Source organism: Chlamydotis macqueenii, chromosome 15 (assembly GCF_036417535.1).
Source record: "Chlamydotis macqueenii isolate bChlMac1 chromosome 15, bChlMac1.mat, whole genome shotgun sequence".
Lineage (NCBI taxonomy): Eukaryota > Metazoa > Chordata > Aves > Otidiformes > Otididae > Chlamydotis > Chlamydotis macqueenii.
In genome coordinates, this window is record NC_141570.1 from 11,360,312 (window position 1) to 11,383,347 (window position 23,036).

At 36.3% G+C, this 23,036-nt stretch overlaps 1 protein-coding gene across 2 annotated transcripts in view; it reads right to left on the reverse strand.

Moving 5' to 3' along the window:
• The window catches only part of PARN (poly(A)-specific ribonuclease), a 56,626-nt gene that overhangs the window by 11,468 nt on the left and 22,122 nt on the right, over nucleotides 1-23,036 (reverse strand). For both annotated transcript variants that reach the window (XM_086759928.1, XM_086759926.1), the window contains exons 20-21: nucleotides 21,781-21,867; nucleotides 14,499-14,573 (exon numbers count right to left, since the gene is read on the reverse strand). In XM_086759928.1, the coding sequence (XP_086616054.1) occupies nucleotides 14,499-14,573; nucleotides 21,781-21,867 (162 nt within the window). The remainder of the gene's footprint in view (nucleotides 1-14,498; nucleotides 14,574-21,780; nucleotides 21,868-23,036) is intronic.

The following is a 23,036-nucleotide window of genomic DNA, read 5'->3' on the forward strand; positions in this document are numbered from 1 at the left end:
AACTGGGCAACAGTTTTGTATATTTAATTGTAATCCCAGGAATAGATATCAGCAATTATGATTAATAGCCTCATGAGATTGTTGCACTAAGGAAGGAGGTGTTATTCATACCTCCTTTCACACCCCTTGTATTTGTTTTGAACTGTGAAGTTACAGATCTGTTTGTAAGAATCAGGAGTGTATTTACTGCCCACAAAGTTATGGTGCAGGCATCATGAATGAATTAATAACACTCACTGGAGATCCTGCATGCAGCCGACATTCCTGAGGGTAACATTTGTTTAGTTAAACTCAAGTATGTTTTCACTTGCTAAAATCAAGTGTGTAGTTACCAGGGATCATCTGATAAATAGTGACTTGTTAAAACACAATAACTATTTCACATTATTTGTTTTGCTGTAAACTAAGAGCCAAAGTTATGGCTCTTCCATTTAATTCTCTGACAAACCCAGTCTGTATTTAAGGGAAAAAAAAAAATTAAAAAAAAAAAAAATCACCCTTATGCAGTCTAAAGATAATTTTAAAATAAATCTGTGGAAGTTTGAACAGACATGTCTGCTTTCTTGAAATAAGGTCTGTATTTTATAGCAACCCATTCCTATTACACATACACACAGAAATATATACATATATTCGTGTGTGTGTGTATATATATATATATAACATAAAAAGTTATATGCTGAATATATTGCTTCATGCAGTGAAAAACCGAAGTGAATGAAGACATATGGAGAAGTCTAAGGAGCCACACAGATAAATGAATCTTGCATGGTCTTGAACTGAATAGCAGCTCCCTGGAAAAGTTTAAAATACATTTTCTCTGATGCTTTTTGATGAATGCTGTCCATACTGACAAATAAAGCAGATACAGTTACATCAATCTGCATTTCCAATAGAAGAAATGCATTTCTAGAATGCTCTGTGAATTCTAAACAAACCTAAAGAGAACTGAGGGGGTTTATTTACTTACTTAAGTTGTAGGAGAGAAGACAAATCTTTCTGTGAGAAATCTGAGCTAGTAACAAACACCACATGGCTGCATTTCATTACACTAGAGGCAGCAAAAAGTTAAGTTTCTGTCTTACAGTAGAATAATAGTAAAGAATAGTAATAATTGCACACTATTTTAGGAAAAGCACTTCTAGAGGATAGCACCTTCCCTAGTTATTAAGCAAGCTGTTAAACAGGCTGACTGATGTTGAACAATCCCAGAGGAATGTGTACAAAGACACTCTTTCACAGAGTCCTTGCTCTTACACAGAGCAAAATCCTGACCGATGGCCACTGACAATATTAAGCCTCTCAATAGACATACATGTAAGTGAAATGTGTAGGTAAAAAATCCACAAAAATCCATAAATAAAATAAATACACAGAACTACACAGATTAAGGCTGCAATACTAAACACTCAAGTTTTTGAAATACTAAAGTAAAAATTCAACTATGAAGCCTTGAAGTGACCTCTCTATAGACACTGGGTTATCTGATCACGTTCTACTTAAAACATGGGACTGCTGCCTGCGTCGGATCGACAGTGTTCATTTAGTGAGTTGCTAATTCAGTACTTTGTTTTATTCTCATTACTTATTGTATTGTACTTATTTTAAAAAATCAGAAGTTTGTGTGTGCATTTTTTTCATCATGGCATTGTCCAGTGTTTCAAAGTAAAGCTCCTGAGCTCCACAGCTCCTGAGGTCCTGTGTAGCTATCTGATAAATAGGAAGCAGAAGTAAAGACTCAACATCCCAAATTAGAGGGTATCTTTTAAATTAAACTGAATGGAATTATGTTGTCCACTACACAGATAATTCAATCAGGCCTCTATTCCTACACAGCAGATGCATTAAAATACTCCCAGAAAAGCCATAAATCCAAAAATCCCAGTATGTGATCATGTGGCCATGAACTTAATCAATGTCTAAGCATAATTCACATATATTATGTTAAATATTAGTAAAATCAGCATTGTTGTGGTTTTTTTTTTTTTTTTTTTTTTCCTATATGCAGTTTTCAGACCTTGAGGAAACCTGGACAATTGCTGCTGTGACACGTCAGTGTTACACATGCAACTAATTAGTTGGACCAGAAATTTTAGACGCACTTCTCCAGCCTCTCCCACTAGAATTATGAAAGTTACTGATAGTTGCTTGTGTTGACTCAATATAGAAAGCATTGGGCACACTCCCTGTTGGCTTCTCTCAAAGAGAGATGCATGAACTTGACAGAATTCTCACTAATTAACTAACATTTCTGCTCTTATCCTACCCTGCCCAATTTGTCTTTTCCCCAGTTCAGTCTTTTCTGGGTTTGTCTCATCTCCTATTGGTCTTACAACCTATCATAAACCTAAACACCTTCAATATTAAAGTCTCCTATTTTCTCTGGCAATGCAGTACTCCTACCTACCTTTTAAAATAGTTTGTCTCTGTTACCATTAGGCATAATTTTCCCCAATTTAACCAAGCTACAGCCCATAATCCATTTCCGGTTCTTTATCTCGATTTTTTTTTTTTCATGCAGGATAGTCCTTGTCAAATGCATTTTTCTTTACCATCAAACCAGTTGACTTTCAAATCCAGTCCAATCAGAGCCTCTTTGCTCGATCTAAACATGTAAACTAATTAGTTCCCTGTCTCACCCCCATTCACTAGTTCCTTGCCTAACACAAGGAAGCGGAGCTGGCAATGGGGCTGGAACCACGTGTCAGTCTATGTAGTACTGCAAAAAACCTTTGTGAAATGAAACCTTGGTCCACCTCCAAAAGGATCAGCACACTCCAAACAAAAACATATGATAAAAATCACTCCATTACCATTATTTTTTTTCTTAAAATAGCATAGTTTGAAAGCCAAAATAAAGAACACTGTAAATAACAAGGACAGCACTGGGACAGCTTTCCCCTCCCCACCAGACCAAATGCACAGTTTTAAAAACGACAAGCAATCTTTAGGATTAGGAAGGAGGCAGGCTATACTGACTCCTACCAATAAATTACTGTGTTTAGCTTGCTTTCTTAATGTTTCTTCACTTGGAGTAAGTCCATGTAGTACCCCAGAGTTAATTATGAATGGCAGTCATTCAAACACAGCGCAGATCCAATCTCACTATCTTTGGGCTCTCTTCTCTCCCAGTACATACAGAGAATGAACTTCTAAACTAGCTGGCTACTTTATTGTATTATTCAGTGATTTTCAAAATTTCACAAGCATGTAGAAGAATCTAGAAGGTTACAAAACGAATGTTTCTTTAGCAGGAACAAAGTGATCCTGGGAATAACTGCCCTACGTAGTACGTTACTCTTAGCCCTGACAAAAGAATAATTTCAAAAAACAACTGAATGTAGCAGATTAGAGCATTTTCTCAAGTCTGGTTACAAAATAGCTAGCTAAACTGTGTTACTTTTGACAGTTAGCAGGTCAGAAGGATTCAAATTCATTTGTATTTCAACAGAAAACCCTGAACGTTTCTTTAAAACCTGCTTTTAGAGTGTTGGGAGTTTGTGGTTTTGGATTTCGGGTTTTTTTTGGTGGGTCTTTGGTTTGGTTTTTTTTTTTATTTTTAATTCTTTTCATTTGGAATGCACATAACAACTCCCCACCAATCAGCTGAACGGCACAGTGGAGTTTTAGGAGAATAAACCCATCTAACACCGTTACTGTCAACACTGATCTTAGGGCTCATTAATTTACCAGGGTAAGACAGCTACATATGACAGACAGGCTACTTCAACCCACACTAGCACGGCAGCTATTCTGTCATGTTGGATGTATTTAGAATACCCTTTGCTAAAGCTTTTATTGAGATAAAAAAATCTCATCCTGAAAATAGTTTTCTCCACTTTCAACAGAAATATCCTGCGCAGGTCTCCTTCTAAGAGAGTAAAACAAATATTTCAACTGTGACTGAGGCGAGTGAAAAAATAACTGCTACTTCAGCTACAGAACGCCTGATTGCCTGCTTTCCGTTTTCCATAACGGCTGCACTGCTGCATCAAAACCTTTTGAGAGTGCCAAGGTAACTACAGAAGCCTCGCCCAGCATTGCTGAATGAAGTGACACTTCATCAGTGTGCTTCTCAAGATCGTTGTCCTTAAGGAAGGTTAAAGAGAAGAAAAACTCTCACTGCAAACAGTTTACTTAAAAATATATACATATCTCTTGAGAATTAAATAAAACAAGTCATAAAGATCTCATGAAAGATCCTCTAGGATGATCCTGCACTGAAGCATCATGAAGGGAAAGTTTTCCATTGCTCTGAGGTCAGGACATTAGTTAATTTTAACTTACAATTTCTTTTACTGGTAAAAACATTCAATCATGCAGAAGCCTGAGCCTAATTGTCTGAAAACTATAATGCAGTGTAATTTTGGATTCCAGCATCACTTAGAAAAAAATCAAAATACCTGAAGTTAAAAAGTGATAAGGAAAGCAGCCTCAATGTAACTATTAGGAAGTCTCAAGTCTCTTAGTACCACCATTCAATCATAAAATATGTTGCTTCAACAAGTTTTCGATTAGTTAACATGCCTGTTCTGTTTCCAGCCCCCCCACCCTCAAGGGAATTTATCGAACTTCTGCATATGCATTGCTCCTCCTCAGTTGCCCAAACATTAAACAGACCGCCTCTTCAAACTACTCTAAGAAAATATAGCTCTTTGAAATCATCTGTATCACATTTACTAAAATAAAACAAAAAAAACCCACTTGACTCAACATTTTCACATGCTTAAAAATTTAGATGTCTAAACATTTTTGTTTAGGGAAAAAATATCTCAAATCAACTGAGGTAAAATACTAAGCTAATCTTTGGTGCCCATGAAGAAAATCTTACCTTGGTAAAAAACCACTTTTGTTCAGAGACATAGATATAGGATTAAATACAAAATGTTCAAGGACAAATCACTATGCTAGGACAACATTTTTCCAAGTTACAAAATATATCCACTTTGTTAGTTAACTCTCTCTCATGTCACAGGCATACTGGCTGCACAGAAACACAAATTAAGGTTGGCAAAGACGCATTTCCTTGCTCCAAGGAGTATGTGTACTAGATACTGATAGGGAAAAGTAATTTAACAACTTGAAGGATCCATAGTCTCTGAATTATATAACAGCAACTATCTTCAGGTTGTATCAAAACTGAAAACTCCAATTTGTACATGGTGCTGACCATCTCTTTCTGTTTTCCTCTCCTGTATTAGCGTAAGATAGCAGAAGGAGCCTATACAGATTCTAAAATAGACTTTTTAAAAAAAACGTTTTAAAAAGATTGTAATCTCCTTCATCTAGGGATGGGATTCTGCCCCTCTACTCCACTCTCGTGAAACCCCACCTGCAGTACTACATCCAGCTCTGGAGCACCCAACATAAGAAGGACATGGACCTGTTAGAGCAGAGGAGGAGCAGGTCCAGAGGAGGGTACGAAGCTGCAGAGGGCTGGAGCATCTCTCCTTTGAGGACAAGCTGAGAGATTTGGGGTTGTTCAGCCTGGAGAAGAGAAGGCTCTGGGGAGACCTTAGAGCAGCCTTCCAGCACCTAAAGGGGGCCTACAGGAAAGATGGGGAGAAACTCTTCAGCAGGGCCTGTTGCAGTAGGACAAGGGGTAATGGTTTTAAAATAGAAGGAGGTAGATTCAGACTGCACATAAGGAAGAAATTTTCTTTTACCATGAGCGTGGTGGAACACTGGCATAGGTTGCCCAGAGAAGTGGTGGATGCCCCATATCCCTGGAAACATTCAAGGCCATATTGGACGTGGCTCTGAGCAACCTGATCTGGTTGGAGATGTCCCTGCTCCTTGCAGGGGGGTTGGACTGGGTGGCCTTTAAAGGACCCTTCCAACCCAAACCATTCTGTGATTCTACGACATCTGAATCCAGAGCAGGGAGCAGTTTCAATGTGGTGATCATTGCAGCTGTTCACCTTGCAAAGGAGGATGGCAAGTTAAAGAGCAAACCAAAGTAAGTCTTTGACTCTCTATTTTGGAGAAAATGGGTATATTAAGGTGATCTGAAATAAACTAGTTTAAAAAAAAAAAAAAAGAAGGAAAAAAAAAAGAAAAAATGCCAAGTACAAAGCATGGCAGAAAAAGAGGAGGGATCCTTAAACAATGTTTTAAACTCAAAATATTTATCTTGACAAAGAATACAGGTGATAGTACAGTCCACTGAGACATTTCACCCTATGCTCATACATGCAGATTGTTATAAAGGATTTTAACTTTCTTAAAGATGCAGTTATTTAATTATTGAAAGAATTCAAGCTACTTAGCTTTTGCACCCTGTTCAAATACCTCAGTAATGGAAAAAAAAAAGCTGTGAAATATATTAACTCATTTTTTAAAACTCCACATCAAATGAAAAGGTAGTAATATTTCCAACATTATATTAAGGAAAAAAACTACTATATTCAAACTCACAGGGCACAGGGGAGTTTTTGTTTTGTTAAAAATATGGCTGCAGATGGCCTGAAGGCAAGCATATAATCAGTCCTCTTAACTCTGCATCACTAATACTGAAAGTTGTAGAACAGCTATCTATATTACGGTTTATACCACAGGTTCCACTGTAAAACCATGACTAGAATTTAAGTACTAGTACCTGTAAGTACTAGTAAAGCGTTCAGATCTGTTAATCTACAAATTAAAAGTGTAAAATGTACAGAACATTTCCTTTCTAGTCATATAGAAGGTCTCAATGTCTATTATTACTCAAAGCACAGACAACTCAGATCTGAAAGAGTTTTTGCAAAGAAACAGAGCCCAGAGTCTTGGCTAGACAGCTGATTTCATCTAACAGCTTGCTACCAAATGGGAGAGTCCCATGCCTTGCTCCTTAGCCCCTGCTCCAAGCCACCAGGCCCCAAGCCCTCCTTTACAGTGGTTCTGCTGTTTATTGGCCTGCTGATGAGCAAGTTCACCTCAGTGAACCAGCAGGAATTTTCCTTGATTATTTTTTCTGGTCACAGAACCATCAAAATAAAAGCAGTGAGAGCTCACTGTTGGAGTGGGGAAAGAGTCATTCCCTTTATGTAACCATGAAGGATTAAGATTAGCACAAACCATTAGCTGTAGTTTAATACCAGCAAATAAAACGTTTCAGCGAAGGCTGAGCAGTTGCAGGAAGCACATCTTGCAAACTCTGATGACCTTCTGACACTTGTTAAGAACATCAGAACAAGAACTAGAGAACTGAGCTTGGAGACATCCTCATGGCAGGACTGTCCAGGAGACTGTTCAAAATTAACACACACATTTTCCACTGAAGTGCCTATTCATGTTCCACATCTCGGGTCCTTCAAAAAGAACTATCCAGGTAATGAGTTCACCCATCGGATTCAATTTGCTACAGGAATGGTTGCACCCCACTGCCAGAATTTACATATCCACTACTGCATCAAACAGGTGTGTCGATACCATCCCCATTAAAAAGGCACCCCAAATAAAAATACATCTATAGCTTTGCCATTTTGATAACCCTCATTACTCACAAGGAGTGCAAAACTGCTCAGGTCTTCCTAGTGAAATAAATTCATTCAAGCCGTTACAGAGCCTACAGGCACATACAACAAATCATTACCATCTTTCAAAAAACTATATGCAGTTTCAAGGTAATGTATATTTTTTTTTAAATCCAACTTGTGTGAAAATAACGTAAAAGCACACATCTACAGGGCAATTATATCTTACTACAATTATTACAACTATTAGTTTCTCATCTTAAATGCCATTTTGATGCAGCACAAGAATTTAAGCCACTCAAAAATTAACACAAGAAACAACAGGATTTTAAAAATATGTCTGCACATACATACATATGTATACACATATATGTATCACGTAAGATTCAACACCGCAAATTTAGCATCACAGGCAAAGCCACACCAAGCTTTCCTAGAACATCAAAACTTTGTGGATCCTAAGAATCCAAAATTTGATGGGGCAAGGAGAGGGGAAATCACAAAAAGCTAAAGAAACTGTTTGAGACTGTACATAATTTGAATAAAAAGTAAAATAACAGTAATGGCTGAGATCAGACGTAGTACAGTATGACTAGCTTCCTTGGTCTACGTGAACAAAGTTTCCTGCCTGGAGTACATATCTGACATGAATTTCACGTTATCTTATTGGTGACAACACAGTCATGTGAAATACAATTTTTCAAAGAATCTGGGTGATACAGGAGATACTACCTGCCAATTCCCCAAATTCAGTGAGAAGAGACTGATATGCACACTATTTCAAAATGCATTTGTATATTTTTCAATTGTGGTGGTAAGCATTCATGCTAAGCAGAAGGTTCTATAATAAACCTTATAAAACACTAATAAACCATGAAATCCAGTCCTGCCTGAGAAACTCACAAGTTCAAAAAGATTAATGGTTTAAACAAGAATCATTGGAAAGGCCATCACAATTTCAGCTGCTGCACCTGCTTTAGTCCATTGCTTCCTTGCTGTCTAAATACATTGGTCTACTCGGTGCCTAGAGGAAGAAGATATCTTGCACACAGTAAATTCTAGATGAGCTCATGTGTCAGGGCACTACCACATGGAACAAATTAACACTATTTCAATGCTTGCCATTTATGACAAGCAGTTGCTTTTCACATGTATTTAAAATTTCAGGTTAAGCATTTTTATTGCAGTTTAAAACAGCAAGAAAAACATTCTCAGGAAGATTCTCAAGTTAAAATTACTCTTAAAGTAAGAACCAGTGGTCTTAAAATATTGTATAAGTTGCTCATAATCAGAACACAGACGTTATTAAACTGCACCTAAGCCTCAGCTAACAAGAATTAAGTGCAAGTGTTAGCTGCTAAGGGTCTATTTTTGAAGTACCACTGATAAACTTGTCTGTTACTTCCATTAACATATAACTATGTCAAATGTCTTGGAACAGAAACCAAATTTTACTTTCAAGCACTTAAAAAAATCTAACATATTTAGAAGACTTCTCCCATGTTTTAGAAATTAACCCACCTCAAGTAACAGTATTTTTAAGAGTACATTTTAGATGGCCTATAAAGACTCTATAAGTGCAAAGACATTTACAGAAACCTCCCTTTAGATGGCATCTAGGTTCTATTTGACTAGCAGCCTAAACAGCCACTGGAAGTTGGCTGTCAACAAAATTCAAGGAAATAATGAATAACGAGAGTTTAGCATTGATACAAATTAACTGAGGACTCACAAACTAGTTAACTGCTCAGAATGGCCCAGATGGGTTACATCACTTTTTAAAACTAAAATAAAATATGGAGTTTACTTTAAAATTAAGACAAGCTGAAGTCCCTTCCATATTCCCCACCATTTCCAGACTATTTGTAGTCTAGACCCCTGTAAGTATTATTGCAATGCTTCTTGACTCATTTCATACTAACTTTTCCAAATGAAAAATGAACTTCAAATATACAAACAAGCATCCAAAATCAAGCTTGTCTAGCAAGCTCAAAGTCACAAGAGTCAGACGTTGTACACCAAAAGTTGGTTAAGTTTTTTGTATTTATCAACTATAAGAGTGCCCATGCTTTATCTTTTGCTACACCTGCCTTGAACAACAAACCTCCGCAGAAAACAGACTGTGTTTATTGTCCATTATTGTTTTCAGCTGCTTGTAACTTGGAAATCAGTTTACAGCAGAGCATATTGCAAGAAGTAACAAATTAGAGCCATCTAAACCACCACTTCCACAAACTCATTATTGGCTTTAACGTGACAACGTGGCAGTGGCAGGTGGCACGGAGAACACAGCCCACTGGAACTCCAAAGCAGTCTTCCCCCGCCAACTGCACAGGGACAACTTGCACACACAGACACGGCAGGCACTTGGCTCTGTGGTGATTATGAAGTGGTTAATTAACATTTGTCTCCATACAGCTTCCACTTCAAGCTGAAGTTTATGTTCTAATTGTAGAGAGTAATATTTTATACAAGAACAAGCCTTTTCTACTCAGACTAAATGAGAGAATGCTGCCAATGTGCGAGTCACATGAATAACCAAATAAAGTAAAGATTCTTGGACATTATTATAAGCAGCAAGATGAGGTGCCTAAGGGATGTGATTCTTGTTTCCCAAGGTTTCTGCTTTATGCGTTTTAAGCATGCCATATTCAGTTTGAAACTTAGGAGCAGGTCCAAAATTGCCTACAAAAATACTGCCCTTTCCCCTACTTATTTTTTTCAGAGGGAAATAAGTGGAAGAGGGAACCAGATTTTCTATAATATGCAAAGATTCGTAGGTTCCTTCAGAGTAACACTTTAACAATTAAAAAATTGGAATGTGGATTCTTCCTGGCTACATAGACACTACTGATTACCATGTGAAATTTGAAGAGCTACTCAGTTTAATTCAGCTAATCAGATTTATACTTGTTAAACAGAAAAGCATATGGATCAATGTTTTATCCATCAGTTTTTGACTAGATCTTAATGATTACCATCCACGATATTACATAACTTAGGAACACTGTTTTAAAGAGCACTGGGGGATGAGCAGATATTTTATTACCTACATATTCAAAATAGATTTCTATGCATATTAACATGAGAAATCGAACATATTCCCAGAGTGCAGATGAACAAGTTTTGAGTTCATTTAAAGTATCTGAAGCAACAGAAACAGCAAGGAATAGCTTATAAAGTGTCATGTTTTAAGAAATCTATTATCTGTTTGATGTAAAGGTTAAGTGTGAGCATGGAAAGAAATTATAATTAATTATCTGAAGTGTGAAAGAAAAAAAAAAAAAAAAAAAGAAAATCCTTCCCTCCAACTTCCCTCTCTCCTCCTTTTTTTTTAATCAGGTAAAAATTAATCTCAAAAAGCAAAACTTATTAAAGTTTTCAAAGGAGCATGGAAAAAAACCCTCAGTATTTAGGACATAAGAACATCACAATTTTAATTTTAGATAGACAAAACTAGTAATATGGATTGATTGCATGTTTTAAATTCTGTTTAACATCTGTGAGGCTGAAAAAAATAAAAAGGCATTGGAGAAAAGTTTTTAAGAAACAAGTCAGATTCATCAACTGGTCATCCTGGGTATATACATAAAGGGATGAGTGCAGATCCATCTTTAAATGATGTGCTGTTCAATTCTGTACTTTGACATTAGTTCAGCCAAATAGTCAATATCTGAATCACTGCTGCAACTGAAAAATAAAAACACCTCCCAGATCTGAACTGATTTTGAAAAAGTTTGTTAGACCTAGAATGAGTTGATACCCCACTCAGGTTATTACAAAACTGATGCTTTTTTCATAGCTTTTCCCACACAGTTCCCTTATTAAGAGGCAGCAAAATAAGTCTGGATATTTTTACAGGGCTTGGACTCACCTATGATGCAAATCTGACCACCTTATCAATACAGGGAAACGTCCACACACCCTCTATACTCTCAATCCATTTATAAATCCATAAATGTTTGTTGTACATGTTCTTTGTTAACTACACATACTAAGATCAGTTCAAAGCCAGAAATCTTTTAAGAGGTAAGCATAAATGTATGTCTGCAGCAACATCTTGCATTGTATCATACTGTTTGACAGTTGTCCAAGGCTATTTATATCGTCCAGAGGATGCAAACATCTATATAAACAGGTTAAAAAACAGGCCACATAATTAGTTTTTCCTAGGTTCTTCACTTAAATACAGCTCACTAAATCACAAGTATAAACAGTGACTGTTATTGCCAAAGCAGTTCATTAAAGAATTTAAGATCAGGAAATAGAATACCAGAATTGAGGAAAATCGCAGGAAAAAAAAACAACCTAAGATATTTAAGGGATTTCACAGTCAAAAAATCACTCAGCTTTTTGATAATTGAGGTTGCTATAGTTCATCAGCTTGGCTGGCTGACTGCTTTCAGTATTTGAGATTTTACTAAACTGATTTCATAAAAATCTGTGAAAGACTATATTCAAACAAATAACTTGTTTCCTAGTACACAGGCCACAGAACAAGCCTCCCTGTTTGTCAAAGCATAAAAGAGACACACACACAGAGCAGTGCCAGAAGGATTCAGTTTAAATATTCTGCAGACTTTCAGTTCTTCCCACAACACGTAGGCGCTGTAACAAAAAAACACCAAAAAAACCCACACAAAACAAAACAAAAACTTACTGAAAAAAAAAAAAGAACCAATAGTGGTGGTATGCCAAGCATTCAGACAACAGGTAACTGAGGTGAGAAGAGCAGGGAGGATACTGTAGCAGCATCTTGGAAGGCTTTCAGCTTATGAAATGGCATGAAACACATGGGGTTTATTGAAAACAAATAGTCTTGCAAGTCCCACTCAGAGAAACAAGCAATTGGCTTGAAAAGAGGAGGGGAAAAATGGCACAGATATATAGATATTCTGTATGTCATGGCATCTGAACTAAAAAGTAGAAAATTAAACTTTCTTGTATTTCAGCACCAAGACAAATTATCTTGCAAAGACAAAAAGGTGGAACAATTCCAACCCTTTATTCAATTTTTTTTCTCAACCTCTACCTCACACATGGAGACTAAACTTGGAATAAGATTAATCAAATCTAAAATAAAAAGCTTCAGACACTTCAGCTAAGTTGCTACCACAAACATATAATTTGTGATTGCACAGCTTGGAGTACATTTTTACTTAAGATAATTTAGATTAAAGCTTATTCCTTCCAATATTGTACTGCACTCACTGCTCTGTGAATAGCCTTTGCCTCCAACCATTAATGGCGTGCTGGTGTCACCACTAACTATAACACATGCAGTTTACAAGTCATGAATGCTTCAGAGGTAAGAAGCTAAGACGACACATGCAAGAAGTGCTAGTAATGCTTTCCTGAGTTACAGAGCTAAGTAAAACACACACACATTTATTTCGACAGAATTCTTTATCTGGAACTTCTCACTAGAAGTTAAATGGTCCTTATATCTATACATAGATGAAGAAAAAATGTCTCTTGCTGCTATGGAGCATTTGCTGTAAGGAGGCAGCTGGTAAGCACTCAAAATCCTCTACAGAGATATGTATGTATGAGGAATTATGATAAACACTCAGGGGATGTTAATAAGGAATTAGAGAGATGCCCTGATTATGCAAGAACCTGAAAGCTTCTTTATTTGAGCTTCATAAGATGGTGAACTCAGTGGAATTTTCTTATTTATTTTTTTTTCTTTTTAGAACTTAATCATGGGATTTCTGGCAAAATAGCTCTTAAGTGCCACAAAATTTCAGCCAATTAATCAAAAGTGCTATGTATACTGCTGTTCTTACTGGCTCCACAGCATCCGATGCAAGCATTTCAGTAAAGACAGATGACACTACTAGAACATATCCCAAATAATAATCTATAATAGTCCACTTCCAATCTTTGTTTCTAAGAGTAAGTTTACAGGTAAGTCCTCAAACATATGCTAAAAGACCACCACCACCAAGAAACCCAACCCAACCTAAAAACAAAACCAAAAAAAAAACCCCACACCTCAAAAAGATTGGTTTTCCTCATAACTGGAAACAGTATTTTCAGTCAATTCAGTGATGTTGGTCTCTTTCTTTGTTTTATCATTTAATTCTTGATGATTTCTCAAGAGTGTTACTTATTCTGTATTTTTCTTATGATACCTAGATAATGTTTTGCTCTATGCTTTCAGTCAGCTTCTTTTAGTGGGAATGGTTCTTCCTAGAGTACCCTGCACAACTGTAAATAGTAAAATATTGCTGTCTGTCCCAATTACATGAATTACAAATATGGGTTCACTAAGAGTATTTATGTATTCATACACAAATTTTTTTCTTTAAAATAATCCCTCTCCTACAGTGTAAATAAAACAGAAAAAAAACCACAAAAAAACCAACCAACCAAATAAAAAACCACAAAACCAAAATAAACCGCAAACCAGTGAACTTTCCAGAAAAAAGTTAAACATACACTTCCTGTAGAACTTATGTCTGTGAACTTTTTTCAAAGCCAAGCTCAAAAGTTCAAATAAAAATTTAAAAATCAGGGTTCGGAGAGACTGCACATGATTAATATACAAACTGTAGACACATTAGCAGCCCAGCCTGCTAGGAAACTTATTTTGCATGTGTTCTGCAGTACACCAAAAGGCTTCCCACTGCATTTGCTACTTGCAAATGTAAACCAAACCAAACATGTATATCAGTCCAAAGAATATTTGAAGGCAAAGACCACAGAAGTCCTTGATAGCTGTGTTTTTTGCTAAGTAACAGCAAATAATCTCAATAAATACTGCATCACGTGAAGAAACTAACATTACTTTACCTAAAGATTCAGGTACTTAGAGAGTCATGGAATGAAACACAAAACTCTCAACCAAGCCCAGTTTGGGCTTGTTGTCTCTGCTGAAGCACATGTGCTGATACTGTAAAAGTTTCGTTCTTCCTCTAGCATCTGAATCAAGTCAGTAGTTTGCCATTAGAATGACAGACACTGTTGGCTCAGAGCATTTTACGGGAGCCAGGTGAAGTCAAGTCTTAATGCTGAAGTAAATCTAGAAACACTTACCTATTTGTACTTGTTCTGGCTGGCTCAGTGATACAAATGCTGATGTATCATCAATCCATGAAACCCGAATGTTACCTAGAAAAGGCAAAATAAATTATTATGACTATTTTTATCTTAGGCTCAGTCACAGATTTTATGTGATGTGCCGTGACATAAAAGAAGATAGTCAACTAAGAGTAACTTCACCTTAGAAGGCTTTTGTCCACTGTAAAGGTGTGTAGTGCACACACATTTGTACATGAGCCCAGACCTGCACAGAAAGCACTGACTGTTAGGGCTGCATATACATCTTGTATACCCTCAGACTCACTACAGACACATCCAATACCTTTTTCACTCCCAGAATATTCCACCACTTCTTCACAGAAAGAAAATAACAAACAGCTCTTCGGGTTTTAAAACCTATCCATCCTTCAGAACTGCAGTATTTCCTAAAGACACAGCATGGCAGGCGGGACAGGGAAGATTGTTCACACAAGAGAACTCCAGTTATTGCGACACTAAATGTTCAAACTCTGGTTTGTTTGGATCCCGCTATATACCATTTCCTGGATGTGGAATGAAAACTTAATTTGAGCAAATATAAGGACAAATGCACAAAATCATGGACCTCATTCGAAAGCTGTTACTATGGAACAGTGACTGGAAATAAGTTCCTCCATTCATCAAGCAGTTAGTCCATTTTCTATCTGAATGCCTTGAAATGTCACATTAGCACTAAAAGAGCTCATAATCAAGCAAAAGCAGACACAAGGTCTTATTATAGTCTGAACTCCATTTACATCTCCTGGCCTCATCTCAGTGCTCTACTGTTAGTACAATTCAGAGATTGAAAATTGGTGCAATTTTTTTTCCAGGTAGACTAGGAAATCAAGTTACATATAATATTACATCACCATTTAACCTTCAGCCATTACAAGGTTAAAAACAATGATGCAAAATGGCTTTAAAAGTATTTTATTTTCAAATGTTTAATCTATTTAAATCTAATTTAGCCTACAGGTTACAAGGTTATAGAAGTCTCTTCTGAAATCCAGCCAGATAATAAACAGATCATTAAAAATAAAAGTCTAGTTAGATTTAGTTTGCGTGCTATACATCTGAGTAGCCAGCTATTTAGGACTTTAAATTATAATCATTTTGATCATTGCCAAAACCATAATTAATTCAGTATGGTTTTTGACATTAAGAAGAGCCTACACTGAGAAGTCAAACGTTAGCATTTCTTTACACACTTGTAGGGCAAATAAATCATATCTCTAACAATTCGGTGTTTGAAGAACATAGGTCTTTGTGGCCTTCGGGTAAAGATCTTTAGTGAGAACATGCCTGTGGCAGGACACTTAACGTTTCACAACACAGGAAAAGCCCAAGCTGTTTTCTTACTGCAACTCAGAATTGTAGTGTGTTTGGTAAGACCCTGACACCGAGTTTCCTTTTAATACTAGAAATTACTGCACAATTTAACAGTGTTTTAAGTGCACTGACAAGTTACAGCTCTGAATTTGAGTATCAAGTCCTCCTTTTTTGCATTACTAATTATAAAATTTTCTGAGCAATCATTTGAGACATCTGAGACCATACTCTTCTGTATTCTTCAATACAGAAGTGCTGTCCAGATTCTGTCCCTTTCCTAGATATATTTCATTAACTCCTTAACTACCCTGGACAGACCAAAAGACAGATCAGAAAGAAAAACTCTCTGGAACAACTTGCAATTGTTCCTTTAGTGTAAAATATCAAAGAGGATCAGTGATGGAGTAAAATCTCCTGAAGCAGCTCAGCTACTACTCAAATAGACTTCAGTGCTCATGTTTTCACTACAGACAAATTAAAAATAAATAAATAAATAAATATTCAACCCATTGATGGCACATCATTTCAGTATCAGATCCTTATTCATTGCTGCAGATAGGCTGCTACACTCTAAATTACTTTGGTATTTTAGATAAAGAAGGGTTTCAATCCTGAGAATACATGCTGCCTTTATACAATTTTAAGAAGTCAAACATTAAATATTGGACACTGAGCTGCAACCTGAAGGGAATCACAACAAGTGTTCTTACACAATTATCCATGTTTAAAAGATACTCTTTTCAGACTATGTCACATTTCATTATTTTTAAGAAATAAGAATTTAAAAGCTACAAGATCAATAAATTAGATCATTCAGCAATACTGTTAAGCACTTAGTAAATATTGTGCATTTCAAGAGTATGGTGAAAGGGCAATAAAGATTTAAAAGCAAATGCATCTGCACTTGAAGTACAATATTTAGCAATCAACACAGCCGCGTGCCAGCTTGCTGCAAGGCTAATCCAAATGAGCCATATACAGCAACATAGGAGAATACCAGCTCTAGAGAAATAAAACCAACTTCCCTCTCTCTACACTTCCAGAACTGATCAAATGTCTTCAGTACTTTTAAGAATAGGTTAAGAATACTATTATTAACCTATATGACCCCTTGTCTATTTGCTACTACATGCACTGTCAATCAGTGTCCCCTGCTAAAAAAAGGGTAATGACAAGTAAAGAATTACCAAGTGAAATAAAACTTCTTCACCCAAACAGAAGCAGGTGAAAATCTGATCTGTTGCTTCCAAGATCAATGTGCAAAGTAATAGTTTTTTCTTACAAGTAAATTTGAAAATTTTCTGTATATAAACACAAACATGCAAACAACATTGAAATACACAGAATAAAATGATACTTGCTGGATTATATCAGTCAAACAGATTTTCCTTCAGTTTTTATACCACAATGACTAGAGGTATGGAAAGATTTCCGCATAAGAGACTAAGTAAACTAGGACTCAGCCTTCAAAAGAAAACTCTAAGGAAGACACCTATACATGTCTATGGGAAGATAAGAGAACAGAAATTACATGAAAGATGTACAAATTCACTATTTGATTATAAAACAATTAAGGGACACCTAATAAGATATAAAGAAGTTTTAAAACCAAAATAATTTTTCACATAATGCTTAGCTGCAGTTAAGGAACTGCCATCAAGTGCTGCGGCTGACAAGAATATATACGGGATAAAGAACTATTTCAGACCGACTTACAGAAAGCTGTGAAAGGCTCCAACTAAAAGCCGTAAGTGTGACCTCTAGCTCACAAGTTCCCAAGTTATAGATTGCTAGAAGGCAGGAAAGTTGTTTCACTTTGGCTCTGATCTTACAACTTTCCTAAACAACTGTTAGTGGCAATTAAACACTTAGGATAAGTATTAGGACTGCATGGACCTTCATTTAAGCAAAAAAAAGTTTATTAATAAATTCTACTTTCTTACAGGTTTGTTTTTTTTTTTTTTTAAATTGACCAAATTGACACCATGAAGGAATTGCTAACAGTTTCTAGACACTGACTGCATCAAACAACAGAAATAGTTGAAATTTTTAGTCTACAAGCAAGGGCTGAAGCACATATCAAACACAAACAATATTTCCCTGGTGAATAATTGAGAAGGGTTAACACAGCTTCCACCTTTCTGGCAGGAAGACAGAGTACAAAGAAAGTAAGAACATCTCAAGCAAATATAGTGGCATAAGAAGGAGGAGAAAAGGCCAGAAATGCACAGAGAAAAAAATTGGATAAAATTTAAAATGCCCCCAAAGTTTAAAAAACAAACAAACAAAACAACAAAACCCAAACCAATAAACCCCCACATCACAAAAACCCCCTCATAATCCAAAGCACCATCACTCAAAGCTCACCCGTCTATATGAACATGAGCTCAGGAGAATGCTTAATATATATACATTGTGTGCTAGAAATTTTCCTTAACTAGATTGTTCATCTTTGAAAGGGACATTTTTCAAATTCTACTGCTTTTTTTTTTTTTTTTTTTAAAGTTAAACAGCAAGTTTGCAGTTCAGCAGTTAGCAGGAACAGATATCATAGTGTATGGAACTTGTAAATGAGTCTCAAAAATGTATTTAAGAGTCACTTAAAACACATCTATATACTTGTTTGGACTACTAGAACAAAATGTAAACACGCAAAGGGCTGGTTACATTTTAAAAGTTATTCATGCATCTTCAAGATCACTATGACTCTGAACTACATCAGCATTCACCTCCCCCTTTAAGATGATTCTCACACTCCCACAGTGCATAGGTTTCACTTGGAAAATTTTATGTAGTAGTTTTTATATTACTTTGATAGCATATGTTGAAATTAAAGCCCAAAGACATTTATTTAATTACAAGTGAAGACTAAGCACAAAAGCCATCTTCCAGCAAATACTATTTTAATACCTTCTTCATATTTCACATCTGAATGACCAAAAAAACTACACAAATTTAAGAATGTAAGGAATCATTTTAAGAGTCTGCATAGTACTGCAAGTACTTGTACAGTGAAACTACATTGACCCATGAGACTATAAAAACATCTTGCATGAACAGGTGTCCGCTTGGTATGCATACAGTACTGAAAAACTTCAGACTCCCGAGCACCCCTTCTAGAATAGCAAACGTCAAACGGTTCCAAGTCTGACACTGCAGCCCCTTCAGCTGCTTCACTGCTTTCGTTAGAAGCTTCATGGAAGATTACAACTCTGCTTCAATTCAGACTAGACTAAAACAAACTCAAAATATTTTTTTCTATACAGTCAGATTAATTTTGCTATTCAATCTAATAATTGTTTTTTAATCCAAGTAAAAGCTTAATTTAAAAACACTTTTAACTGGGGTAATAAATTGGGATAATTCATGTCTGTTACTGCCATATTTTTGGGGCTTTTGGCAAATCACTTAATCTCACATTGTGCCACTCTGTCTCTCTGTCCAGCTACAACTGAAAAAGCATGGGTACTCCTAGAATTTTGGAACGAATAATCTGCAGTTTGTTTTGAGATACCGTGACAGTAAGACCTAAAACAAAATACAGATGAAGTACTACCCAAATACCGGGAGTTTGTAAATCCAGGTATGAAAACATTCAGCTTTAAAAGCTGGAGAAGTGAGAGAAATGGGAATTTCAAAATTGAATAGTATTTTGAGCTGGGTAAGTATGACCCCTGGTGGTACTGATCTGTGCTTGTGTTTCACACCAAAACTGAAGGGAAGGAGTTGATAAGATAAGAAAAATTACATAGCAGTCTTTAAAAGCCTAGAGAAACTTGTTTCTTACCTCTGTAATAGCAACTCTAGAAGAATCTCAGTAACTTCCTACATTCTCATATTCTAGATTTCCCAATTTGGAATATTAAATCCTATCCAGCATTATACTGGCATCATGCTGCAATACAGATGAAAAAGTCAGAAGAAATGGAGTGAATTTCACATAGGTCCAGAGACCCTGCACAGACTACCAAGTCACAATTTCAGGTGAAGAAGAGAAGAACGGTATCATCCTGTAAACTAGCGTGGTGACCCACAGCAAGCACAGGAGACAAGATCGTGGACACTGAGGGCTTTCCATCATTTTACTGGTGATTAAAATGTCCTTATGGATACCACATCAGTTATTTCAATAGAGGTTAGGTTCAGGTTTGCCCTGAATCTGCTTGCCACACTACAGATTCTGACTGAAGTCATTAAGTGTGGTACATAACAAATGATAGGACGAGAAGAAATGGCCTCCAGTAGCACCATGGGAGGTTTAGATTGGATATTAGGAAAAAAAATTCTTCACTGAAAGCGTTATCAAGCACTGGAACAGGCTGCCCAGGGGAGTGGTTGAGTCCCAACCCCAGAGGTATTTAAAAGACATGTAGATGTGGCACTTAGGGACGTGGTTTAATGGTGGACTTGGCAGTGTTAGGTTTACAGTTGGACTCGATGATCTTAAGGGTCTTTTTGAACCTAAATCATTCTGTGATGCTATTACTTTGAAACAACTGCAGTACACTAATCAAGTACTAGCTAAACGGACATCTCTTCATTTGCTTGTGTCCAAAACGGGAAAGGTCCATTTCATAACAGAGAGCCAATTAGTCACTTATCTGCTTAAAAACCCATGTGAAAACATGCACAGTTTTTACAGCAATTATACTCCAGTGGACAAAACTGGTACTGGGACTTTAAGTAGGACTGGGGGGAGGAAAAAGGGGAAACTATAGTGCCAAGCAGAAAATATTTAGGAATAGGGAAATTACAAATTCAGTCATACATGCTCTGCTTCGAGCTGCCAAGACTAATGTAATGTAAAGCAAAGATTTTATTTTCTTGCATGAGAAAGTAATCCTCCCCAGTAAACACTTTGGTAAATAGCTTCCTTTTTTAAAAAAAATAAATTTCCCATTTAAATCCTTATTACAGAATTTGAGGAAGACAAGATACATAACTGTCTATTATATGTAACATTTAATAAGCAATTTTCAAAAACATATTTTAAGTATTGTGAGCTAATAGTTCTGTAAAACCATGCAAAAATTATTTTAATAAGAGAGATAAAACATTTAATGTAAAACAAAAATTAAGAAATGGAAAGAAATTACCTCTTTGGGAAAGAAAAAAAAAAAAAGCCCCAGAAAAACAATTTTAAATTATTTGCAAGCTGAAAAGATCTCTTTTGAAGCATTACCTTACCTAGCAATGAAAAAAAAAACACCCCTAGAAACCAATCTGCAATAAAAATCTTGGAAACAGCACCCAACACAGGGCTGTATGAAAGCCCATTCTTGTTCTTATTTCGGGATGCAAAGCATAACCACTGTTTTCTGCTGCAAGAGTTGGGTATCGGGAAATCACTGTCAATTAATGAGGATCTCCAAGTCCCTACATTAGATACTAATACTTCATAGAGGAACAACAGGACTAGTCCCCACTTAGTTTTGTTGTTTCTTCCCTCTTGAATGGTGTTCATAACCTTGAAATCAAATTGGGTATTTTCAAGCTTGCTTGCTTGCCTAGCTAATGTAAGTTAGCATCTGGCTTTAAGCAGACCACAGGATGAACCTTATTCCCAAAACCTTGATCTAGCTTTCACACCAATCCCCGTTCCCTTTACCCACCTTTACCTGGGAGGAGGTAAGTCTTACCTCCTCCCAGGAGAGGCTGTAAATAAAAGGATCAAAGGTCCACAATATTCAACAAGGACCACATCTAAAGATTTCTAAAGAGTAGTTCACCAGGGCAGACATTTTCAACACAAAGGAAGCCCACAGGACACCATTCAAAAATTATTACTAAAGGTGATTCATTACTCATCCTAGGATGAGTAATTCTGCATGCGCAGATTGAAAATAACAAATAAAACCAGAGGTACTTGCTAATGACAAAGAGGAAAAAAAAATACATGTAAGGAAGGACAGACTATATAACTCACCAAAGGCACTGAAAAGCTGGTAAAGGTCACTAGTCTTCCACTCTTTGGGAAAACTAACATGAAGAACGTGATCCCGTTTTGGCTGCACTGTGAAACAAAAAGGCATTTATTAAAATAAGAGTAACTTGGTATCTTTAGAATATCCTTTAAAAGCTATCCAATATGATCATGTAGGCTTGTTTTTTTTTTTCTTTAAACTAAGAAAACAGGCCAAGATCTATGAAACTACATCAGGCACCAGCAAAATGCACCTGCAATTACGCATCAAATAGACATACTAAATCCTACTAGCTCGTCTGTATAAGAAATTGAAACAGCATTACATGCAGTGGAAACTGCCCACAAATCCAGTCCTTCACATCCTTTGTGTCAAGTTCAAGGACCAAGGAAAAAACCAACAGCCTCTTCATGCTCCAGTTCTAGCTTAAAAAAAATATTAGCAATATTTCAATGTTGCTATTTTTCTGTCAATAAAAAAAAAAAACTTACTGTGTAGCCATGTTCAATTCAATTTTCATATAACATTAGGTACAAGCTAGAATATACACACTGACAGACTTTACTTTTTTTTTTAAATTAAAAACTACACTTAGAAATAAATAGCACATAAATGCCAACACCTAAAGAAGTGCAAAAGAAGTCTTTGGTGGACACTGAAAGTTACTTGGACCTTTGTGAATCTGAGAGGGAGAATTCAAGTCACAAACTGCTGGATGAAGTAAGAGTACAGCAGAAACTACCACTATACATCTGCCTTACTTTTACACACTTCCCCCTACACATCTGGATTTGGTTGCCACCATCAGAGGCAGGCTACTGAATAAGACAGACCTCTGACCTCACTCAGTAAAGATCATTTGTATGTAAGAAATCACCACAATGTAGATGGGACTGAAGTTCCTTTCATTAGACCCTTGAGCTTTTAGAACCTGTGAATTCCTATCATAGTTTAAAAAGTAGTAAGTGAAATACTCTATTTTAAGGTGCAGAGATACAGAAATATTTGCCATTTTCATATGAAACTATTTACAAGTCATTAATTGAGCCTCTCCACAGGTATTTGCAGAGATTTACATTTTTATGGATGACACGCTACTAGATCTTCCCTTGTCATTTTACACTCGATGTTAGACAGAGGCTGAACCATTAAAGTGGAGCATTCTACTTTATAATTTACTGTTCTAGTTTGTTAAAGATAACTCAAGGGTTAATGACACACAGGTTTATATGATAACATTTTTAACTTGACCACATAG